Raw genomic sequence first — 23,423 nt, forward strand, 5'->3', positions numbered from 1 at the left:
TCCTGTTGGTGACTGCTAAATGTTTCAAATCAGACCCAAAATATATTGGGGCTATATGCTCTGGATAAAACCATTTAAAGAAAAGTTAATCTGCAAAAACAACAATTTCCTCGACTCACATTTCATCTTGAGGTAGGCAGTTGTCTTCATTTCACCCACTCTGAAGGAGTACTGGCCCTGGTCTTCTTTCCTGACGTCCTTGACGGACAGGCTATGTCGTCCGCGTCGTGAAGAGATGACATGCTTTCTGCTAGGAGAAAGTTGCTTCTCTCCAAAGAACCACATGCCCTCAACATCCTCACGAGACAACTCGACCTCAAACTCCCCAGAGTAGGTCTCTGGCACCTCAGCGCCCTCCAGGGGTTTCAGGATCTCCAGTGGGGCTCCTGTGGTTCCCAGATAAATGGTAAATGGATTATACTTGTATAGCGCTTTTCTACCTTCAAGGTACTCAAAGCGCTTTGACACTATTTCCACATTCGCCCGTTTACACACACATTCCCACACTGATGGCGGGAGCTGCCATGCAAGGCGCTAACCACGACCCATCAGGAGCAAGGGTGAAGTGTCTTGCTCAAGGACACAACGGACGTGACTGGGTTGGTAGAAGCTGGGGATCAAACCAGGAACCCTCAGGTTGCTGGCACGGCCACTCTTCCAACCGCGCTACGCTGTCCCCCATACGTAGAATATTTAACTCGTGTTCTATGTATTCATACATAACATTCATGCTTGATTGTACCTACCTTCAACATTTAGTTTGGCACTTGTCCTGACCTGGTTGTCGTCTACAACAACGCAGGTATATTCAGCTTCGTCCCTCATTGTAAGCATCAGCACAGATAGGAAGTGGACTTTCCTGTCCGAGTGCATCCTATACTTGTCGCCAGAGAAGATGTTCGAGTTGTTTTTTAACCATTTGACTTTGACAAAGGGTTCGTTGGTTTCGCACTCAAAGGTGGCCACGGTGTCCTTCTCTTTGGCGCTAACGTCTTCCAGCTTTTCTGTGAAGGTGATGACTTGCTTTGCTGCAACATTCAAAACAAAGTGTCAACAGGTGGAGTACCTTCAGCAAAAAGTCTTCACTCAACATGTATACACCTACACACACAAACAATATCTACATTTGACCACTGTACTTAGTTCTGACAATGAATCATTTCTATTTCTGGTGCTAACTAACGCTAAAGACCCCGGCTGCTAAGCTCACACAAGGGGCCGTGTCTCAAAGAGTCTCAAAGATTGCCTTACCTTGCACCAAAAGGAAAGCATGACTTGAGGTCTCTCCAGCAGAGTTGATGGCTTTGACCATGATACTTGAGGAATCCTCGGCTATGACATCTCTTATTACCAACTCACAAATATGGTCTTCAGGCCAGAACCAATAAACCCGCTCAGTCTTTTCCATTTGAACACCATTCTTATACCACTGGCACTCGGGTTCTGGTCTGCCAACAACTCGGACTCTGAACTTAACTTCATCCCCTTGTGCCACCGTCTGGCTTGAGATACGTTCCAAGATTTTGGGAGCTTCCATGCTAGCTGACAGCTTTACCCTCTCCGGTTTGACTGTTTTGGCGGTTTCTTTACGTCGCTCTTCTTCTTTTTTCTTCTCTGCCTCTTCCTTTTCCTTAGCACGATGAAGGAGCTCTTCTTTTGTCTTCCTTAGCAGATCCTCATAGGACTCATCCCTCTTTCGGGACTTGAGTTCCACTGCAGTAATAGACTCATAATAGCCCTCCTCTGTCCTGCGCTTGAATTTGCCTCTCAACTCTTCAGACTCCTCAGTGGATTTTTCATGGACAATCCTTTGGGCTTTCTTGAGTGTGATCACCTCTTTCGACAGACTCTCTTCCGAGGGTCTATCCACCTTTATCACTTCAAAGGTAGTTTTTCCAGGTTCAGGTACAGTCTCAGGTGCTTTGGCCTCAGGAACCCTGCGAAGATGCATCCTGAAGTCCTCTTTCTGCTGAACCTCCATCTTAACAGTGTGTTCAGCCGAGCCCAAGTTATTGTCCCCAACAACCCTGACTTCTCCCGAATCATAGGACTTGATGTCAACAATCTCCAGGTAGTAAATACCATCATAACGAAGTCGGTATCGCTTGCTCTTGCGGATGAGTTGTCCATTGAGGTACCAATTAACTTTGGGTGTAGGATAACCGGTCACTCTGCAGCGAAATCTGGCTATGTCACCCTCCAGGACCCTGACAGGTTCAGGTAATAGGACAATCTCAGGTTTCATTTTGTCAGTCTCCTCATCTGCAGTGACTCCTGCAGGCCCTCCCTCATGAGCCATTCGTTCAATTTCATCGATTCTGTGAGCTCCCTTCCTTCCTTCAGGAAGCTGGCTTTCCTCAACAAGACCCTTTTCGTCCTTGACAATCAAGGTGGCCGAGGTCTGGTCCACTCCAAACCTGTTGGTGGCTCTGCAGGTGATTATGCCGCTGTCTCTCGCATAAGCTACTTCATAGTCAAGACTGCAATAGCCAAATTCACTGACCATGCGCAACCTGTTAGCAGCCTGCAGGGGTTTGCTGTCATGAAGCCACTCCACCACCATGGTGGGGTCACCAATAGGAGTCAGTCTGCAATCGAAATGAGTGGGGCCAAACTTCTTCATTCGTATGGAGGTCAGTTTCTTTTTAAATTGTGGTTTCTGTTGCATCTCCTTGTCATACAGGTCTCCCTCCTCCCACTGCTCTTGGCCATAGCGGAGATGAAGAGGCTCCAGCTCTGGAGGGGCGATCTCCTTGGCCTTGTACGTTCCTCTAGGAATAATTAGCTTTCTCTCCGGGACTGGATCAACATAGTCCATCTCCACATTAACTCTGCAGCGGGTAGTGTCCCTGCCAGCTTTGTTGATGGCTGTAGCTGTGTACCAAGCACTGTCTGAACCCGATGCAGAAGGGATCTGGAACGTTACTTCTCCTCTGGCTCCTTCAATCCTGAAACACATTTTTGCTATGTCATCTAAACGCACAGTTGGTTATTTTTTATAGTAAAACTAACATTTTAATAAAGTACATACCTAATATGTGGGTGCTTTTGAGGTGTGATAATGTCACTATTTTTAAGCCAAACAATGTCAGGCAATGGGTTCCCAATAGCTTTGACTGCCAGTTCAACCAGTGTGCCCTGTTTCACACTGATGTTCCGTAGTTTGTCCGTGAACTGTGGACGTATCAGGTTTTCTTTTGCTGGAAAAGAAACATTATAAACAACAACAACAAAAAGCAACCAAAATAGTAGGTAGGTGTCTTCATGTCAGCCACCAACTTTACCATCAACGGTGAGAGTGATAGAAATTGATGAGCGTCCAGCTCTGTTCTGAGCCACTACTGTCCACTCGCCGGAGTCCTGTGGCATAGTTGGGACGATGATCAAAGACTGAGTACCGTCCTCTTTAATCACAATCTTGTGAGTGAAGTCACTGAGAACTTGTTGTCCTGGGGAATTGAAGAAGAATTCATACAAAGTAATTTCTCATTAGAACACGATCAAAAGTGCAATGTCTTTATTTTACTAACAATCTGTATTTGCCACTTACCATTGCGGAACCAGTATGTTTCAGGCATGGGTCTGCCTACAACCTTCAGGTCAAATCTGGCAGTTTGCCCCTCGGAGCATTTATTTGAGACTGGCTTGACAACAAAGACAGGCTTGTAGAGCCTCTCCAGTTGAGCTTCGTTTGTGTCGTCAAGCCGTCGGGCAGGAGAGCGTCCGGGAGAACGGCTTGGTGAGCGGCTCAGAGAGCGTGGAGATGTAGACCTAAATCAGAATTACAACAAACCACGTTTGAAAGGATTGGCTGGCAATCATAAGATAAATCAAAGCTGTTTTAGACACGTCACACCAGGAAGCTACAACAGCTCTGACAAAGGCTGACAAAACTGTCAGCAGGTAAGAAACTTCTCTTTCACAAAAAACTTTGTGTGAACACAAGAATATTGCACCTATCAAATAAAAAAGTTCTTCTGCCTCTTAAAATTAGAACTGTTAATGTCATTGGACTTATGAAGAAGCATCTAACGTACCGGATCCTCTGCATGGCTGGCTGTGGCGTGTATCTCTGAGGTGACACTGTTCTTGAAGGCTCCACATACAGCTTCCCAGAGCTGACCGCATTTCCCTTCATATTGGCACCACAGACGGTGTACACACCCTCGTCCTCTGGTAAAACCACTGGCAGACGCAGGCTGGAACGTCCGTCCTGAAGAACCTCCACCTGGTATCGTCCACCAGGGTGGATACGCTGACCATCTTTGTACCAAGCAATCTATTTAAAAAACATTTTGTTAGGCATCACATATGCTCTGAGAGTTTATTAACTGAGAAAAAAAAACCTTTGGTAGTGGCATTCCAGCCATCTTGCAATGGAAAGTGACACCCATTCCTTCCATGATTCGGTAATTTTTAACTGCCGTGTCAAAGGTAGGATGCATTGCTTCCTCGTCTGTGGCTGTCCCCATCAGTTCTCCGTCTTCTGTAACCAGTTCTCTGTAGCTGATTCTCTGGATGTGGAGCTCAATCTCCTGGATAAGACGCTGCTCCAAGATAGAGAGGTGAAAATCCTGAAAATGAGCCGTGAAATATTTTAGACTGACAGACATCACTGTGACTCTTTCAACCACAACTTCGACTGCTTCAATCCTCACAACCGAGAAAGGGATGTTGCTACCTGTCCAGAGATAAAAGTGGTGGTCATCTTCTCAGATGTCATCATGGTGGGAGGAACGTCTCCAACTCTGGGTTCCTCCACTGTGACTTCTACGTCTGTCTTGAACATCGCCTCCTGTTTCTTCACATAGACTTCATATTCATCTAAATAAGAGAAGTTACAGATCCTTCAATTACAATTTTCATCAATTTGGCTTGATGCATGACATGTTCTAGATTGTTCAAGATACCTTCTTCCAGCAGGCTGGTGGTGGCAGACACCTCTCCCAGCTGGTTTCTGGCAAAGACTGAGTATTCTCCAGCATCATCAGAAAAAGCCATAGAGATCTCTAGTAGACACTGTCCGGTCTCCTTCTGGTAGGCAGCTTTGTATCTGATGAATGACAGAGGACAGTTCAGAGACTGGTCAATGCCCCAAATGTTACTCTCTATGCCGTCATGGCCTACCTCACCTTGTACTAGGTAAAAGGCGTGACAAACCTGTATCCGGTCGTGAGTGGAATGCCATTCTTCTTCCAGATAATGTGTGGTGTGGGGTTTCCCCCGATTTGGCATTCAAAGATTACACTTTCGCCCTCTACCAGCTTCTGTGAGCTGGGAGTCCTAACAAAGAAAGGGGCAGCAACAGTGGAGGACTCTGACTCAAATGCGCTCCCTCGGGACATGGTCTCTTCTTCAGTTACTCTGCAAAAGGATTTTATTTCAGGTCAACAGGCTGGAGCCTCCTCAGCTGTAACTCATGGAAATATAAAGACACGTTCTGACGATCAACTCACAGTTTCTCTTCAAGTTCCTCTGCAACCTCCTCTCGGCTCTCGATGTCCTCAGACACTAAAATTCAAAGAATGTGTGAGACCTACAATGCATCATGCCTGCATGCACCACCTAATATGGTTTTACTAAAGTCAACATGTTGAAGCTTAGCAAGCAAAACTGGATCCCTGAATGTATTTGTTGATGTCATTGTCAAAGGAAAGGTCATGGTTCACACTCAGTTCAGAGTCAACTGGACATGACTAGGCTTTGGCTCGACTGACCCTGGACAAGAAGGTAGCAGGAAGAGCTGCTGGTTCCAGCCTCATTAGTGGCGGTGCAGGTGAAGCGCCCGCTGTCCTCGGCAAATGCCTCACGAATCATCAAGCGGGCGAATCCATTCTCACAGGTGATCTGGAAATCGATGGAGCTGTCGATCTTGTAGTCTTCTCTGAACCAGGAGATGACAGGAACTGGCTGACCATAGATCTGGCACTCCAGGGTCACTGCCTCGCCTTCGGTCACATTTGTGTCCTTCAAATCCTGTAACCCAAATAACCTTTTGATCAGTCTGCATTCATCGATTGACGTTGGTACACAACTGTATTACTCACAAAAACAAAAGTGGCCGGAACTACGCCGTCGTTGGCAGGAGTTGCAGCAGCTTCTTCCACCACCTAAACAGACACATATTTTAGAGTGCAACTATATCAAACGTACCAATTTCATGTAAAAGCAACAGCTAACACACCCAACAACTATAAATGAAAGATTACGTCGTAGGGTGGGGAAGGGCTCAAAAGGTGGACAAGGAGAAAGATGTGAAATTAAGTTCCTAAAAAAAAACTCCATCATAGAGTGGAACCTTCCTTGATTCCCACAACCTGACTACACCAAAAAACTCTAGGTGATTACCAAGAACGACCCTTTATTGACCAACGTCCGAGAACCTGATCTGGACCAGGTCTTTGTGGCGGAAGGGCAGTCTGACCTGAGCAACGGTGTTGTCAAGAAGAACTTCCTGAGTTGTTGTCCAGCCAGTTTCGGCCTGCGACGTCAACTCTTCTTCGGAAGCCCAGTCGCTTCCCTGCCCTGGCCCGCCCTCTTCATGCACGGGTTGACGAACACGAGCCAGATCTACGGCAGCCAGCACCGTGGCCACCGCCCCAGACCTTTTCTCTCCCCCAGCCTGGGGACAAACCAGCAGCACAGCTCAGAATCTCAGGACAGAAGAAGGCAGTTGTTGAATGAACGAAAACTTAAGCCATGAATTCATGGAAACATTGATGAATCTCATTCATCAATGTTTCCGTGAATTAGTACAACTTTGACATTCATCCGGTTGCATCACAGTTCCAATTGGACTCAGACTTTAAGATTACTTTGGTCTAGTTCACTCACACCTGCCTGCTTCTGTCAACACCCAAACGCTTAACTAACACACCAGCATCGTTGTGAACAAAACATCAGCACAGGGAATTTGAGTTGCAGTGAAGACTAATAAGAGGATGAAGAGAGGATGTAAAAGTAGATAAAGCAATAACGGAAATGAATAAAGTTCTACAAACCACATGAAGACCTAATTTCTTTGACTGGCAGGAGACGTGCATACTAGCTGTCATAGTTACAACGTATAGGGCTGGGCGATATGAACGAAAACTGATACCCCCGTATTTTGAGGCTGAATGGCGATACGTGACATATATCGGTATTTTAAACATGTGAGATAGAAAACATTCACACACTAGGGCCAATTTAGTGTTGCTAATCAACCTATTCCCAGGTGCATGTCTTTGGAGGTGGGAGGGGCCTATCCCCAGGTGTTAGAATAATTAAGTATATATTATCACACTAACTTTATGCTTCAGGGCCGTTGCTATAAATTATTGTCAATTGTGCTTAAGTGGTATTTTTGGATCTGTGCAAGCTGGCAGTCCAAAAGATTGCCCGCCGTCTTTATCAGTGTTGTGTCCAGACTCGGCCTGCTGACTGCCAAGGCTGAACACCGCCGTGACGCAGACAGAGCAGAGACAAGGCGATGCGTCACCTAATTTTTATTTATTCTATAATCATATATTGTGTCTAACTGGAGTTGTCGAGATTACCCCCTTCCCTCAGCGACAGCTTCAGTGATGTAATAGGGCCCTTCCAAATAAATAGAGGAGGCACGCGGGCTTGACTTTTACAACATAATTTGGATCTGTAACTAGAATACAGCCCAAAACACGTGTCTCCTTGAGCTAAAATGAACTCTGTCTCTGCATGATTCCTTGCTTCTTGTCTGATTATTAGATGTCATCAGTGTTTGAACCTGACACCAGGTGCATGTCTTTGGAGGTGGGAGGGGCCTATCCCCAGGTGCATGTCTTTGGAGGTGGGAGGAAGCCGGAGTACCCGGAGGGAACCCACGCAGTCACGGGGAGAACATGCAAACTTCCACACAGGAAGACCCCGAGCCCAGGGATCGAACCCAGGACCTTCGTATTGTGAGGCACATGCACAAACCCCTGTTTCACCGTGCTGCCTTGTTCTGAAAATTACTTTTAAAAAGTAATTAATTATAGCTACCAGTTGCTTAACCAAAAAATAATGCATTTTTTACCAGTGTGTTACATGGCCTTTCCTTTTAACAACACTCAGTAAAGGTTTGGTAAGTGAGGAGACACATTTTTGAAGTGGAATTCTTTCCCATTCTTGCTTGATGTACAGCTTAAGTTGTTCAACAGTCTCCCTTCTCATATTTTAGTTTACACACATTTTCAATGTCTGGACTACAGGCAGGCCAGTCTAGTACCCACACTCTTTTACTATGAAGCCACGCTGTTGTAACACCTGGCTTGGCATCGTCTTGCTGAAATAAGCAGGGGCGTCCATGATAACGTTGCTTGGAATGCAACATATGTTGCTCCAAAAGCTGTATGTACCTTTCAGCATTAATGGTGCCTTCACAGATGTGTAAGTTACCCATGTCTTGGCCACTAATACACCCCCATACCATCACACATGCTGCCTTTTACACTTTCACCCTAGAACAGTCCGGATGGTTCTTTTCCTCTTTGGTCCGAAGGACACGACGTCCACAGTCTCCAAAACGATTTGAAATGTGGACTCGTCAGACCAAAGAACACTTTTCCACTTTGCATCAGTCCATCTTAGATGAGCTCGGGCCCAGCGAAGCGTTTCTGGGTGTTGTTGATAAATGGCTTTGGCTTTGCATAGTAGAGTTTTAACTTGCACTTACAGATGTAGCGACCAACTGTAATCAATCAATCAATCAATCAATTCCTTTATTGTCATTGTCACAATAACACTTAAGTCAAACATGTCAACGAGATTTTGTTTGAGCTTTGTCCAGCGGCATAGAAACTGCATTAAAGTGCAGGTTGACCATAGTTCACAGTTTAGCATTGTCAGGAAGATGGCGAATAAAGGGGGTGTGGGGGTGGGAACAGTCAGATGTCTGATGGGTGTTACGTTGATGTTGCAGCAATGCAGTGTCCAGAGCACAATTATTGAGGTGGTGAAGAGTGAGGTAATGAGATGGTCCGGGGCAGGCTGTTCATTTAGCAGTCTCACAGCCTGGGGATACAGACTGTGAGACATTCTGCTGGTCCTGGCGCGAATCCATCTATACCTCCTTCCAGAGGGTAGCAGGTTGAAGAGGCCATGTGCTGGCTGGTATCTGTCCTTCAGGATGTTGTGTACTCGCTTTAGGCAGCGAGTTGTGTACATGGCACTCATCTCTGGGAGTATCGTCCTTGTCATTTTCCCCGCCACTTTAACCACTCGCTGGAGGGCCTGTTGGTTGGCTTTAGTGCGGCTAGCAAACCACACTAAAAAGCCGTAAGTGAGGACACTGCTGATGGCACACTTGTAAAAGTTAACCATTGATTTCTGCGGAATGTTTGCGCATTTTAGTTTCCTCAAAAAAAAAAAGACGTTGTTGGGCCTTTCCGACTACGTCTTTTAGTAGTCGTTTTTGTAGTTACTGACAGTGGTTTTCTGAAGTGTTCCTGAGCTCATGTGGTGATATCCTTTACACGCTGATGTGGCTTTTTGATGCAGTACCGCCTGAGGGATCCAAGGTGCGTGATATCATGGCTTACGTGCAGTGATTTCTCCACATTCTCCGAACCTTTTGATGATATTACGGAGCGTAGATGGTGAAATCCCTCAATTCCTTGTAGAGAAATGTTGTTCTTCAACAATTTGCTCAGGCGTTTGTTGTCAAAGTGGTGACCCTCGCCCCGTCCTTGTTTGTGAACGACTGGAAGCTGCTTTTATACCCAATCATGGCACCCACCTGTTCCCAATTAGCCTGTTCACCTGTGGGATGTTCCAATTAAGTGTTTGATGAGCATTCCTCCACTTTCTCACTCTTTTTTGCCACTTGTGCCAAAATGAGCTAATATTTGCAAAAAAGAACAAAGTTTCTCAGTGTGAACATGAAATATCTTGTCTTTGCAGTCTATTCAATTGAATATAAGTTGACAACGATTTGTTGTATTCTCTTTTTATTTACCATTTACACAACGTGACAACTTCACTGCTTTTGGGGTTTGTATATCTTTTTCTCAAATATACCTGTATTAACTGCAATAGCGCTATAGCTACCGCCCAACCCTACAACATGTTTTGTTCAGCCCCCAAATGGCAAGGAGAAAAAAAGACAAAGGATCTGAACTACTGAAGCAAACACAACCTAATTAGCGTGTTTGTCTTCATGAATATGTTGATTATATGCCCATTATCAGAACGGCCACAATACTGTCGGGAGAGGACACCTGAAGGAATCAATAAAGTACTATCTATCTACAAATATTATCATTTAGCGGCTGCAATGTGATTTATCAAGCCTGAAACTGTTTTGTGTGTAATTTTGGCACATTATAAATGTAGGTGCAAACTGGCACAGTTAAGCGGTCGTTATGAGGAGACAACGACTGCAGTGATAGACGATAGAGAGATCACCTCAGCTCTGTGTGCCTTTTAAAAGATTTGGATTGTCAGAAATGATCAAATTGTACTAAGGCTGTCAAAGTTAACTGAAAATTATTTGTATCACGGGCGATGAACGCGAACATTTCCTTTCTGACCCTCGAGCCGAGCCGTAGCGGGGGGGAACTTGGCTGCAGTTCACTTGCTACTGATAAGCCACAAGCGAGCAGAAAAGGACAAAGGAAAGTCAACCTTATGGAAATATCAGGGTCGAAGTCATGGCAAGTTGTTCTCCCGACAAGAAAGGACTATTTTTACGCCGTGACAAGAGACGACATCCCTTCAGCAAACGCCTGCTGCGCACGTCGTTCTAGAGGTGGGTGGTGCTTCACTTCCGTGTTCAGATTAGGGTTAAGGTGCAGTGATAACATAACATTTAGATTGTTACTGTGACTGATTTATTAAGTAAGATGACATAAAAGCTCAACAGAAATGAAAATTTTTTATTGCCATCACTCGATCCGACATCAAAACATGTCAAGACACTTTTCTCCAACCAATCACACACTTTTCCGGCTTCAAAATAAAAGCGCTATGATATACATCCGGGTTAACTACATTTAAGGTTTCTCCTTAAAGGCCTACTGAAAGCCACTACTAGCGACCACGCAGTCTGATAGTTTATATATCAATGATGAAATCTTAACATTGCAACACATGCCAATACGGCCGGGTTAACTTATAAAGTGACATTTTAAATTTCCCGCGAAACTTCCGGTTGAAAACGTCTATGTATGATGACGTATGCACGTGACGTCAATGGTTGAAACGGAAGTATTCGGACACATTGTATCCAATACAAACAGCGTCTGTTTTCATCTCAAAATTCCACAGTATTCTGGACATCTGTGTTGGGGAATCTTTTGCAATTTGTTTAATGAACAATGGAGACTGCAAAGAAGAAAATTGTAGGTGGGATCGGTGTATTAGCGGCTGGCTGCAGCAACACAACCAGGAGGACTTTGAGGATAGCAGACGCGCTATCCGACGCTAGCCGATGCTAGCCGCCGACCGCATCGATGATCGGGTGAAGTCCTTCGTCGCGCCGTCGATCGCTGGAACGCAGGTGAGCGCGGGTGTTGATGAGCAGATGAGGGCTGGCGTAGGTGGAGAGATAATGTTTTTATCATAGCTCTGACGAGGTCCCGTAGCTAAGTTAGCTTCAATGGCGCCGTTAGCATTGCTAGGCTTCGACAGGCGGCACAGCATTAACCGTGTAGTTACATGTCCATGGTTTGGTTCGGTGTCTCCTGATAATAGTATTGTTGATCTTCTGTCTATCCTTCCAGTCAGGGGCTTATTTCTTTTGTTTCTATCTGCATTTAAGCACGATGCTATCACGTTAGCTCCGTAGCTAAAGTGCTTCACCGATGTATTGTCGTGGAGATAAAAGTCACTGTGAATGTCCATTTTGCGTTCTCGACTCATTTTCATTTTCAAGAGGATATAGTATCCGAGGTGGTTTAAAATACAAAGGAGAGAGTGTGGAATCCAAGTACCTAAGTTACGGTCAGAGCGAAAAAAGATACGTCTTGCACTGCACTCTAGTCCTTCACTCTCACGTTCCTCATCCACGAATCTTTCATCCTCGCTCAAATTAATGGGGTAATCGTCGCTTTCTCGGTCCGAATCGCTCTCGCTGCTGGTGTAAACAATGTGGAAATGTGAGGAGCCTTTCAACCTGTGACGTCACGCTACTTCCTGTACAGGCAAGGCTTTTTTTTTATCAGCGACCAAAAGTTGCAAACTTTATCGTCGATGTTCTCTACTAAATCCTTTCAGCAAAAATATGGCAATATCGCGAAATGATCAAGTATGACACATAGAATGGATCTGCTATCCCCGTTTAAATAAAAACATTTCATTTCAGTACAGTGACGTGCGGTGAGGTTCATGGCAGGTGAGGCACTGACTTCATCACAGTCAGATTTACAAACATATGAACCCTAAAGAGTATCTTATTCACCATTTAATTGGCAGCAGTTAACGGGTTATGTTTAAAAGCTCATACCAGCATTCTTCCCTGCTTGGCACTCAGCATCAAGGGTTGGAATTGGGGGTTAAATCACCAAAAATTATTCCCGGGTGTGGCGCCGCTGCTGCCCACTGCTCCCCTCACCTCCCAGGGGGTGAACAAGGGGATGGGTCAAATGCAGAGGACACATTTCACCACACCTAGTGTGTGTGTGACAATCATTGGTACTTTAACTTAACTTTAACTTTACACATACAAACTGTAGCACACAAAAAAGCATATTTAATACAAAAAAAAAACGTTATTATGGTCTTACCTTTACTTATAAATGAAGTCCATGCCCCGCTGTTGTGCTGGATTAATGCACTCCCGCCGTAGAATGCACCCCCTGACGGGAGTGTTATATCAACTAAAGCCCACACTTAAACTTTCCACGTGCAAGATTTAATGTATTTAAAAAAGTTATTTAATAAGAAGCCAAAAAGTGCAAAAACAATAATGTTGGTGTTGGAGGAGTTGTGAATGAATGAAATAGGAAATCCGTGCTGCAGTCTGCAGGTGTACCTAATGTTGTGGCCCCATTCACAACTCCTCCAACATGAACATTATTGTTTTTGCACTTTTTGGCTTCTTATTAAATAACTTTTTTAAATAGTGTAACCGAGGGTTTATAAATGTCGCCTATACTGTATGAAACTACAAAATAATAAACACGGCGGCTCCAGGTTACACGAGGACCACTTTATTTACCTTCTTTCAAAAACCTCCGCTCCACTCCAACGTGTCATCACTTCCGCTCTTAGCGCCTTCAAAATAAGAGCGCGAGGCATATACTGTATAACAGCGTGTAACAGGAATTAACATCACAAAGAGGGAAGCCCATACAAATAGGTTACAATAGATTCAATCTTGCACGTGGAAAGTTTCAGTGTGGGCTTTAGTTGATATAACATGCACCCCCCACCCCCCCCTCCCCCTCCCCCCCGTTTTCTAAAAATAATCTAAAACTGGTGAAGTTAAATGGAAAATAACTTTATAGTATAATCACTGGATACATATAACAATTTCTTTTTACATGTCTTTTCTTTCCATGATCCTCACCTGCCTCTAGTGACTGCACGTCACTGTTTCAGTAGGCCTTTAATGTACGGCTTCATGTTAGCCGCCACACCTAACAAAATAAAGTACTACAATGTATTGTAGCGTCCAGAAGAAAACAAAGTCTGACGCTCTTTTTACCTTTTATGGCCAATTTTATGCTAACAACTGGCCCCCCTCCCCCTCCCCCCCGTTTTCTACGGCGGGGGGGGAGGGGGGAGGGGGGATTACTGCGAGGCGAGCCTCAGCCAGTGTGTCTTCGCAGCAGTTTTATGATCGCTCAGCACAAGAAATACGTTACACACAACCAACGAACGAGATTTCTCTCTCCTCTCTGGTCAACAAAAGCACCTTGAGGATTCTGGCGGGAACTCTCGTTCAACCCTTTTTCCATTACGCATGCACCTCCTGGCACCCTAGCACCTCCAAAACCCTCAAATCTAAACTCCAAACATCCCAGAACAAGCTAGTCAGGTTACTTCTAGACCTCCACCCCAGATCCCACCTCACTCCTACCCACTTCTCCAAAGTGGGCTGGCTCAAGGTGGAGGACAGAGTTAAACAACTTGCACTGAGCCTAGTCTATAAAATCCGCTACACCTCCCTGATACCGAAGTACATGTCAAACTACTTCCTTAACGTAAATGCGAGCCATAACCACAACACCAGAGGGAGCTCCACTAACCACGTTAAACCCAGATTCCCAACTAACAAAGGTCTTAACTCATTCTCTTTCTATGCCACATCAATGCGGAATGCGCTCCCAACAGGTATAAAAGAAAGGGCATCTCTATCCTCCTTCAAAACCGCAATAAAAGTTCACCTCCAGGCAGCTACAACCCTAAACTAACACCCTCCCCGGATTGCTAATAATCAAATGTAAACAATCAAATGCAGATACTTTTTCTTATGCCTTCTGATCTCTCTCTCTCTCTCTCTCTCTCTCTCTCTCTCTCTCTCTCTCTCTCTCTCTCTCTCTCTCTCTCTCTCTCTCTCTCTCTCTCTCTCTCTCTCTCTCTCTCTCTCTCTCTCTCTCTCTCTCTCTCTCTCTCTCTCTCTCTCTCTCTCTCTATGTCCACTACTTGATGTCCATATCCCCTCCTCCCCCCTCCACACCCCTGATTGTAAATAATGTAAATAATTCAATGTGATTATCTTGTGTGATGACTGTATTATGATGGTAGTATATATGATAGTATATATCTGTATCATGAATCAATTTAAGTGGACCCCGACTTAAACAAGTTGAAAAACTTATTGGGGTGTTACCATTTAGTGGTCAATTGTACGGAATATGTACTTCACTGTGCAACCTACTAATAAAAGTCTCAATCAATCAATCAATCAGTTGTTGACAAAATACACTGTACATTATATACCTCAGCTAACTAAACTATGGAAATGTATAATATAATTCATATAGCAATACGGTCTCACTGCTCAGCAGGCCAGCAGTTAGCCCAGTCATTGCGCAATCCATGGTGAGGCTCTGAGTGACGTGCCTCAACTGGCTGCTGATCACCGCACCGTCTCTTCTCAGTATTTGAACGGCAAATGTGAAAATTCAGCGATTTTGAATAAAAATAATCTAAAACTGGTGAAGTTAAATGGAAAATAACTTTATAGTATAATCACTGGATACATATAACAATTTCTTTTTACATTTCTTTTCTTTCCATGATGGCAGGTGAGGCGGCGCCTCACCTGCCTCTAGTGACTGCATGTCACTGTTTCAGTAGGCCTTTAATGTACGGCTTCATGTTAGCCGCCACACCTAACAAAATAAAGTACTACAATGTATTGTAGCGTCCAGAAGAAAACAAAGTCTGACGCTCTTTTTACCTTTTATGGCCAATTTTATGCTAACAACTGGCCCAATTGCAACAAGTATTTCCTCCGTGCTCACACGTCTTGTCTCCGTGCTTCACACACAACACTTGTTCATTCTCCGCCGACACGGGGTGTTCAAATACCATGGGAAAAACGACCACTATAGCACACTAACACGAGTACAGTCTCCAATAACACCAGAAATAGATGCTAGATTTGTTGTCAGTCCTTTTTATGAAAGAAAGAGTGACTAAAAGCTCTAAAAATATATATTTTTTTTTAATTCTTAAAGTACATTGTAGAATAAGCAGCAACAATTGTAAATGTAAGACAATGTAAATGTTAATACTATACTTTAATAATAACAGATTTGTTTTAAATGTATATTCACGTCCCTTTTTAAAGAATATGTGCATCATAGCAAAAATCACGTGATGACGTCATATCGACCACGCCCCCTGACCACGCCCCATTGCCACAGGTATTTTGGCAATTTCGGGGAAACCCTGACATGAAGAAAATAAAAATGTCTTCTGTTACGATCGCGCTTTGCCAGAGATGTTTGTAGTGTTAGTCTGTGATATTTGCACCTAAAGAAATGCGGTTTAGGAATATGGGGGTGGATTTTTCGGTCTGGCTGAAATATGAAAATTATTTTATAACATGTTCTGGTCCAGTCCTCAATTACACTAATACATTTGATTAATTAATAAAGAAGGTTCAAGCATTGTCATGTACCTTCCCCCCCACCCCCCTGAAAATGATCTGTCTAAGGCAGGGGTGGGCAATTCATTTTTACCGGGGGCCGCATGAGCAACCCGAGCACTGCTGGAGGGCCACATCGACAATATTTCAATTAAATTTTGCTCAATATTATTTTTGATATATACCGTAAGATAAATAATAATAATAATAATAATTAATAATAATAGTAATACTTCAACATAGTGTGTGTAACAGCATTCCATGACTAATATAAATAAATGAACATTAATAATAAATGACAGTAAAATAAGCACACGTATGACTGAGGAGTCATAGTGTAACTTTGTGTGGTGTTTGAGTTGTCCGACTTTTTGTGTGGCCATAAACGCACCAGTGGTTTAGTGCTATGCGTGTTGGTGACAGATGACAAGTTGGTTTTGGCCTGGTTTGTACGGGAGAAAATGACTAGTTTTTCCAGATAGAATTGTTTTACTCATGTTTTTGGTGTGGTTATGTCCGAATATAAACAGTTTTGCTCAATAAAGTGATGGATATAATTCCTGTCCTCGAAGCATCTCGATAGACGTTACAATAATTGAACGGTGTTCAATTGAACGGTGTTGACGAACACCGTTAGGGCCGCTTGTTGTCACTGTCACTCAGAGTTGCATTGCAAAATTACACAGAATAAATATGTTTATTTTGTTTAGAATTCAGATGGGATTTGATTTGGTGCGCGGCATATATTTGCTGTGTGCAGCGGACGCTTGAGCAGTGCGCAATTGCGCAGGCGCGCACCTTAGAGGGAACGTTGCTTGGCAGTCCATGTCTTGTTGAAAACACGGCATTCTTCATCAACTTTTAGCGTCTCGGGTGTAAACCGTGCATCACTTGTCGCTGCATGTGCACCTTCACTCGCAGGTTACACACGGACACACGCCCATAAATAATACTTTTCAAAATAAAAGCAGCACAGTTGTATTGCGCGCACGACTTAGATGTTTTTTCAACTTTATTTTGTAATTTGTGATTGCAGCTGTTCACATTCACTCAGAATCACGCACACGTCCACACGGAAGTAATACAAATAACGATTTTCAAAACAAAAGCAGCACCGTTGTATTGCACACTCGACATAGATACTTTTTAAAATGTATTTTGTCATTTATAATTGGCCTCACGCGGGCCGGACAGGGACGCACAAAGGGCCGGATGCGGCCCAGGTCTGGTCTAAGGTACACGTATTCATGATGAAATATGATATCTGATTAATTATTTTGAGTTAACGATGAACTTAAAGGGATAAATCGTGGTTAAATATTTTAATCGTTTGACAGCCCTATATTATAAAAATGTTTAAACTGTATATTGTAACTTCTGGATGACGTAAAGGGCTGACAGTGCGTCTGGATGACTTCACATGCACCATCAGCACACTGCTAAAAATAGGTTCTGCTGTCCAGATTGGGTTTTGAAGTAGCCCAGACGAGATGGTCCAAATTAAGAGTTGCGTGCTGCATTCTCCACAATATAATAAAACACTACAGAGGAGAGTCTCCGGTAAAGTCAAATTGAAATAGGGCAGTGGCACCATTTTTGTACATGTTAACAATCCTCTCGATCTTAGTAGATCACCTGCAACATGCTAGGGTTGTGCCTATACCAATATTTTGGTACCAGTACCGGTACCAAAATGTATTTCGATACTTTTCTAAATAAAGGGGACCACAGAAAATGTCATTTTTGTCTTTATTGTAACAACAAATGTTAGTGTACATGAAACATATGTTTATTATTGTCATTTAGTCCTTAAATAAAATAGACAACTTGTCTTTTAGTAGTAAGTAAACAAACTAAGACTCCTAATTAGTCTATGCAGTAACATATTGTGTCATTTATACACCTATTATTTTGTACACATTATGAGGGACAAACTTTAAAAATGGATTATTCATCTACTTGTTCATTTACTGTTAATATCTGCTTATTTTCTGTTTCAACATGTTCTATCTACACTTCTGTTCAAATGTAATAATCACTTATTCTTCTCTTCTTTGATACTTGACATTAGTTTTGGATGATACCACACATTTAGGTATGGATCCGATACCAAGTAGTTGCAGAATCATACAATAAAATATAAAACCTAATAAACCAATAATAATATGGTTTAAAAATACTGATGTAAAGGGTAGGTGTCGCGCTGTTTTCTGTTTTAACATGTTCTATCTACACTTCTGTTCAAATGTAATAATCACTTATTCTTCTCTTCTTTGATACTGGACATTAGTTTTGGATGATACCACTCATTTAGGTATGGATCCGATACCAAGTAGTTACAGGATCATACATTGGTCATATTCAAAGTCCTCATGTGTCCAGGGACGTATTTACCGACTTTATTAACATAATATGAATTTTTTTTCAGGATGCCACCCGAACGCCTCCCTAGGGAGGTGTTTAGGGCACGTCCGACCGGTAGGAGGCCACGGGGAAGACCCAGGACACGTTGGGAAGACTATGTCTCCCGGCTGGCCTGGGAACGCCTCGGGATCCCCCGGGAAGAGCTAGACGAAGTGGCTGGGGAGAGGGAAGTCTGGACTTCCCTGCTTAGGCTGCTGCCCCCGCGACCCGACCTCGGATAAGCGGAAGAAGATGGATGGATGGATGGATGGATGGTTTTGTGATGATAAAAAATATTGAAATAATCATAGTAGTATCGACTAGACATGTACTTGGTATCATTACAGTGGATGTCAGGTGTAGATCCACTCATGGCATTCAGGAGCGCTAGCCTGTTAGCGGTTAGCTATTGTATCCTCCTGGAGGCCAGGATTAGTGATTTAGAAGTAGCTAAAACACTGCGGATGGATGTTAGCCGCTAGCTAGCTAGCCATGTGTTAAAGCAGCTCTTCCTGAGGGTGTTTCAGTGTTATAACTTCACCTTTATCTTGACTTTTTACACCAAAATGCGTCCATTCTCCCTTTTCTGTCTACACATTGTGTCTGCTTGTAAGTACTCTGTGTGTGTGCGCTGCTGAACATGCTCCTCTACTCCTAAAACCAGCAATGTCATGACGTGACGACGGCCCGTCTGCCCAGGAACCGGTACTTTTCAAACAGAGTATAGTACCGTTTTTGATTCATTAGTATGGTGGTACTATACTAGTACCGGTATACCGTACAACCCTAGTAGTTCACAAACTGTGTTGTTGAGCTGCGTCCAGTACAAACTGCCTCATTCAGGGACTCTCTGTCAAGGTCACTTGATCAAGAAGCCGTTCATGGCTCCGCCCTCACCTGTGTCATGCAGATGATCTGCTGCTCCTCACTCAGGTAGCCCATTTGCTTCCAGGGCGGGAGGACATCAGAACCGGAGCCAGCCTGCTTGCGTGTGCTGACCGGAGACGTGCTGGCCCTGAAGAAAGGATGTGACGTGAGAGGTAGTTTCTGACGACTTCACCCCTCACCACCGACTTACCCGACAGGCGCGGTCAACGGCGCTTTCACGTGTCTCACTGGTGACGGCGACTGCTGCCGCCCTCCGGTCACCCGGGTGACCAACGACGACTGGGTCGGGGACAAGGACGCGGGTCTGGGAGCTACTCTGGGTGGGGTTTTGTGAGACAGTAAGTCTGTCAGCTCGGCAGCCTCCACTTGCATCTCCATGGTGTGGAAATCATCCTCCATCATCTGACGAGGGAACACACCAGGGACCAAGTTGCTCCAAAGTTCACCCAGACAGAAACACAAGAACGCCAGATTGGATCATCGTGTCTACCTGTTCTGTTCTTGTCTGATGAGTCTGTGAGCTGGAAACCACCATCTTTGTTTTCTTGGCTGGCACAGCTTCCTCGCCTGAATCCACACAAAATGTTGCCAAGTTACTTCCAGGTGCCGTAGCTTACCTTTGCAACCTTTCAGACGTTTGTCTTGCTCTACAGCAGGGGTACATTTGGGGATGGTGGAGGGTGTGTCAGTCAATGGTGGAGGGTGTCAGTCAATGGTGGAGGGTGTCAGTCGATGGTGGAGGGTGTTTCAGTCAATGGTGGAGGGTGTCAGTCGATGGTGGAGGGTGTCAGTGGATGGTGGAGGGTGTTTCAGTCGATGGTGGAGGGTGTCAGTCGATGGTGGAGGGTGTGTCAGTCGATGGTGGAGGGTGTGTCAGTCAATGCTGGAGGGTGTCAGTCGATGGTGGAGGGTGTCTCGGTCGATGGTGGAGGGTGTGTCAGTTGATGGTGGAGGGTGTGTCAGTCAATGGTGGAAGGTGTCAGTCGATGGTGGAGGGTGTGTCAGTCAATGGTGGAGGGTGTCAGTCGATGGTGGAGGGTGTGTCAGTCAATGGTGGAGGGTGTCAGTCGATGGTGGAGGGTGTCAGTCGATGGTGGAGGGTGTCAGTCGATGGTGGAGGGTGTGTCAGTGGATGGTGGAGGTGTGTCAGTCGATTGTGGAGGGTGTCAGTCGATGGTGGAGGGTGTCAGTCGATGGTGGAGGGTGTCAGTCGATGGTGGAGGGTGTGTCAGTCAATGGTGGAGGGGGTCAGTCGATGGTGGAGGGTGTCAGTCGATGGTGGAGGGTGTGTCAGTCAATGGTGGAGGTGTGTCAGTCGATTGTGGAGGGTGTCAGTCGATGGTGGAGGGTGTGTCAGTTGATGGTGGAGGGTGTGTCAGTTGATGGTGGAGGGTGTGTCAGTCAATGGTGGAGGGTGTCAGTCAATGGTGGAGGGTGTGTCAGTCAATGGTGGAGGGTGTCAGTCGATGGTGGAGGGTGTCAGTCGATGGTGGAGGGTGTCAGTCGATGGTGGAGGGTGTGTCAGTCAATGGTGGAGGTGTGTCAGTCGATTGTGGAGGGTGTCAGTCGATGGTGGAGGGTGTCAGTCGATGGTGGAGGGTGTCAGTCGATTGTGGAGGGTGTCAGTCGATGGTGGAGGGTGTGTCAGTTGATGGTGGAGGGTGTGTCAGTCGATGGTGGAGGGTGTCAGTCGATGGTGGAGGGTGTCAGTCGATGGTGGAGGGTGTCAGTCGATGGTGGAGGGTGTGTCAGTAGATGGTGGAGGGTGTGTCAGTCAATGGTGGAGGGGGTCAGTCGATGGTGGAGGGTGTCAGTCGATGGTGGAGGGTGTGTCAGTCAATGGTGGAGGGTGTCAGTCGATGGTGGAGGGTGTCAGTCAATGGTGGAGGTGTGTCAGTCGATTGTGGAGGTGTGTCAGTCGATTGTGGAGGGTGTGTCAGTCGATGGTGGAGGGTGTCAGTCGATGGTGGAGGGTGTCAGTCGATGGTGGAGGGTGTCAGTCGATGGTGGAGGGTGTCAGTCGATGGTGGAGGGTGTGTCAGTCGATGGTGAAGAGTGTGTCAGTGGATGGTGGAGGGTGTGTCAGTCGATGGTGAAGAGTGTGTCAGTGGATGGTGTAGGTGTGTCAGTCGATGGTGGAGGGTGTCAGTCGATGGTGGAGGGTGTGTCAGTAGATGGTGGAGGGTGGGTATACTTTTGTACTTGTTAATACTCAGGTCACAAATGGTGTGTTGTTGGTGGGTTTTAGTTTACTCCTGTTAGCTTGTACTTGGTATATTACAAATTAGAACGCATAAAAAAGAAAAACATGTGTTCTGGTCTTACATAAGGATTTTGAATGATAGGCAAAATTCCCCCAAAAAGTGGTCCTTGTTGTCAATAACATGAAGTTAGGTGCTTTGAGTTCAGTTTTTTCCTTGACCTGACTGCGGACACTCACCTTGAACCAGCAGCTCAGCCGTAGACGTGGCTCGACCGCTGCTGTTGCTCGTGGTCACGGAATACGTCCCAGAATCCTCCGGGAAAGCCTCAGCAATGATCAGACTGTACTGGTCTCCTTCCTGGAGGATCTGGAAGTCGGCCGAGCTCTGGATCTCAGCTCCCTCTCGGTAGAACTTCACCGTCGGTGCCGGGATGCCGGTGACTCGGACACTGAGTCTCACCTGACTCCCCTGTCTCACTGTGGCGCTCTGAAGTCTCTGCAGGAAACTGGGAGGCGCTGTCTCCGCTATCGAGCAGAGGAAAGTGTGTCTGCATGTGGTCTCGCAAGTTTGTTAGACCCAGGTCCGGCTGAGGTCTTACCTGTCACTACCAGTTCGGCGGTGCTGGTGGCTTGTCCAGCTCCGTTGGTCGCTCGGACGGAAAATCTCCCGCTGTGCGTGGCGGTCACGGCGGGGATCCTCAGAACAGCGTGGCCGTCGCTGAACGAGATCTGAACGCCGGGCAAAGCAGCAGCGGAGAGAACCTGGCCGTCACGGAACCAGCTCACCTCAGGAACTGGAGAACCTGGGGGGAGAGGAATGGGGGTGGGGGGGTTGGTCAACCCAAATGCTGTTAGAGTCTGCCACAAACCCAGAACAAGATTTTCTGGGGAGTTTCTTACCATTCACTTGCGCTTCGAAGGTGGCGGCACTACCCTCAAGTGCCACCACGCTCTGAAGCGGCTGCGTGAACGTTGGCGCCTGTGTCGTCATGTTACTCGGCAGCCTGGGAGGGAGAAACGCACTTGTCATACTTGCATCGGGTCCTTCAAACACTCGTAACTTCAAGCGGATTCACTCTCACTCTGTCACAGCTTTTGTTGGTGTTACTTCCTGTCCTGTGCTTTTATTTTGGTGGCTCTTCCGGTTTTGTTAGTGTTTTCCCTCGTCTGCTTTCTGTTAGCAATTAGTTCGATTTGAGTATGAGCCAACATTCTTTGTGTTGTCCCGATACCAATATTTTGGTACCGGTACCAAAATGTATTTTCATACTTTTCGATACTTTTATAATTAAAGGAGACCACAAAAAATGTCATTATTGGCTTTATTGTAACAACAAATGTTAAAGTACATGAAACATATGTTTATTATTGTCATTTAGTCCTTCAATAAAATAGACAACTTGTCTTTTAGTAGTAAGTAAACAAACAAAGACTCCTAATTAGTCTGCTGACGTATGCAGTAACATATTGTGTCATTTATACACCTATTATTTTGTACACATTATGAGGGACAAACTGTAGAAAATTGATTATTCATCCACTTGTTCGTTTACTGTTAATATTTTAACATGTTTTATCTACACTTATTCTTCTCTTCTTTGATACTTGACATTAGTTTTGGATGATACCACACATTTAGGTATGGATGCGATACCAAGTAGTTACAGGATCATACATTGGTCATATTCAAAGTCCTCATGTGTCCAGGGACGTATTTACTGACTTTATAAACATAATATACATTTTTTTTTAAACGAAAGAAGGTTTTGTGACGACAAAAAATGTCGATGTAATCATAGTAGTATCGACTAGATACACTCTTGTACTTGGTATCATTACAGTGGATGTCAGGTGTAGATGCACCCATGGCATTTGTTTACATTGTGACGG

The 23,423-nt window shown here is 45.0% G+C and overlaps 1 protein-coding gene across 1 annotated transcript in view; it reads right to left on the minus strand.

Annotated features, from left to right (window-relative positions):
* The window catches only part of LOC133665252 (titin-like), a 215,424-nt gene extending 192,900 nt beyond the window's left edge, over positions 1–22,524 (minus strand). The window contains 20 exon segments of the mRNA XM_062070499.1: positions 120–386; positions 747–1,028; positions 1,252–2,948; positions 3,032–3,200; positions 3,285–3,449; positions 3,551–3,771; positions 4,038–4,279; positions 4,347–4,574; positions 4,682–4,824; positions 4,911–5,053; positions 5,161–5,321; positions 5,438–5,511; positions 5,718–5,976; positions 6,048–6,110; positions 6,374–6,622; positions 19,340–19,732; positions 19,797–19,897; positions 21,771–22,058; positions 22,133–22,336; positions 22,434–22,524. Of these exon segments, the coding sequence (XP_061926483.1) occupies positions 120–386; positions 747–1,028; positions 1,252–2,948; positions 3,032–3,200; positions 3,285–3,449; positions 3,551–3,771; positions 4,038–4,279; positions 4,347–4,574; positions 4,682–4,824; positions 4,911–5,053; positions 5,161–5,321; positions 5,438–5,511; positions 5,718–5,976; positions 6,048–6,110; positions 6,374–6,622; positions 19,340–19,732; positions 19,797–19,897; positions 21,771–22,058; positions 22,133–22,336; positions 22,434–22,524 (5,440 nt within the window).
* Positions 22,525–23,423: the final 899 nt, after the last annotated feature.

This window comes from Entelurus aequoreus, linkage group LG14, assembly GCF_033978785.1.
Source record: "Entelurus aequoreus isolate RoL-2023_Sb linkage group LG14, RoL_Eaeq_v1.1, whole genome shotgun sequence".
NCBI classification, from domain to species: domain Eukaryota; kingdom Metazoa; phylum Chordata; class Actinopteri; order Syngnathiformes; family Syngnathidae; genus Entelurus; species Entelurus aequoreus.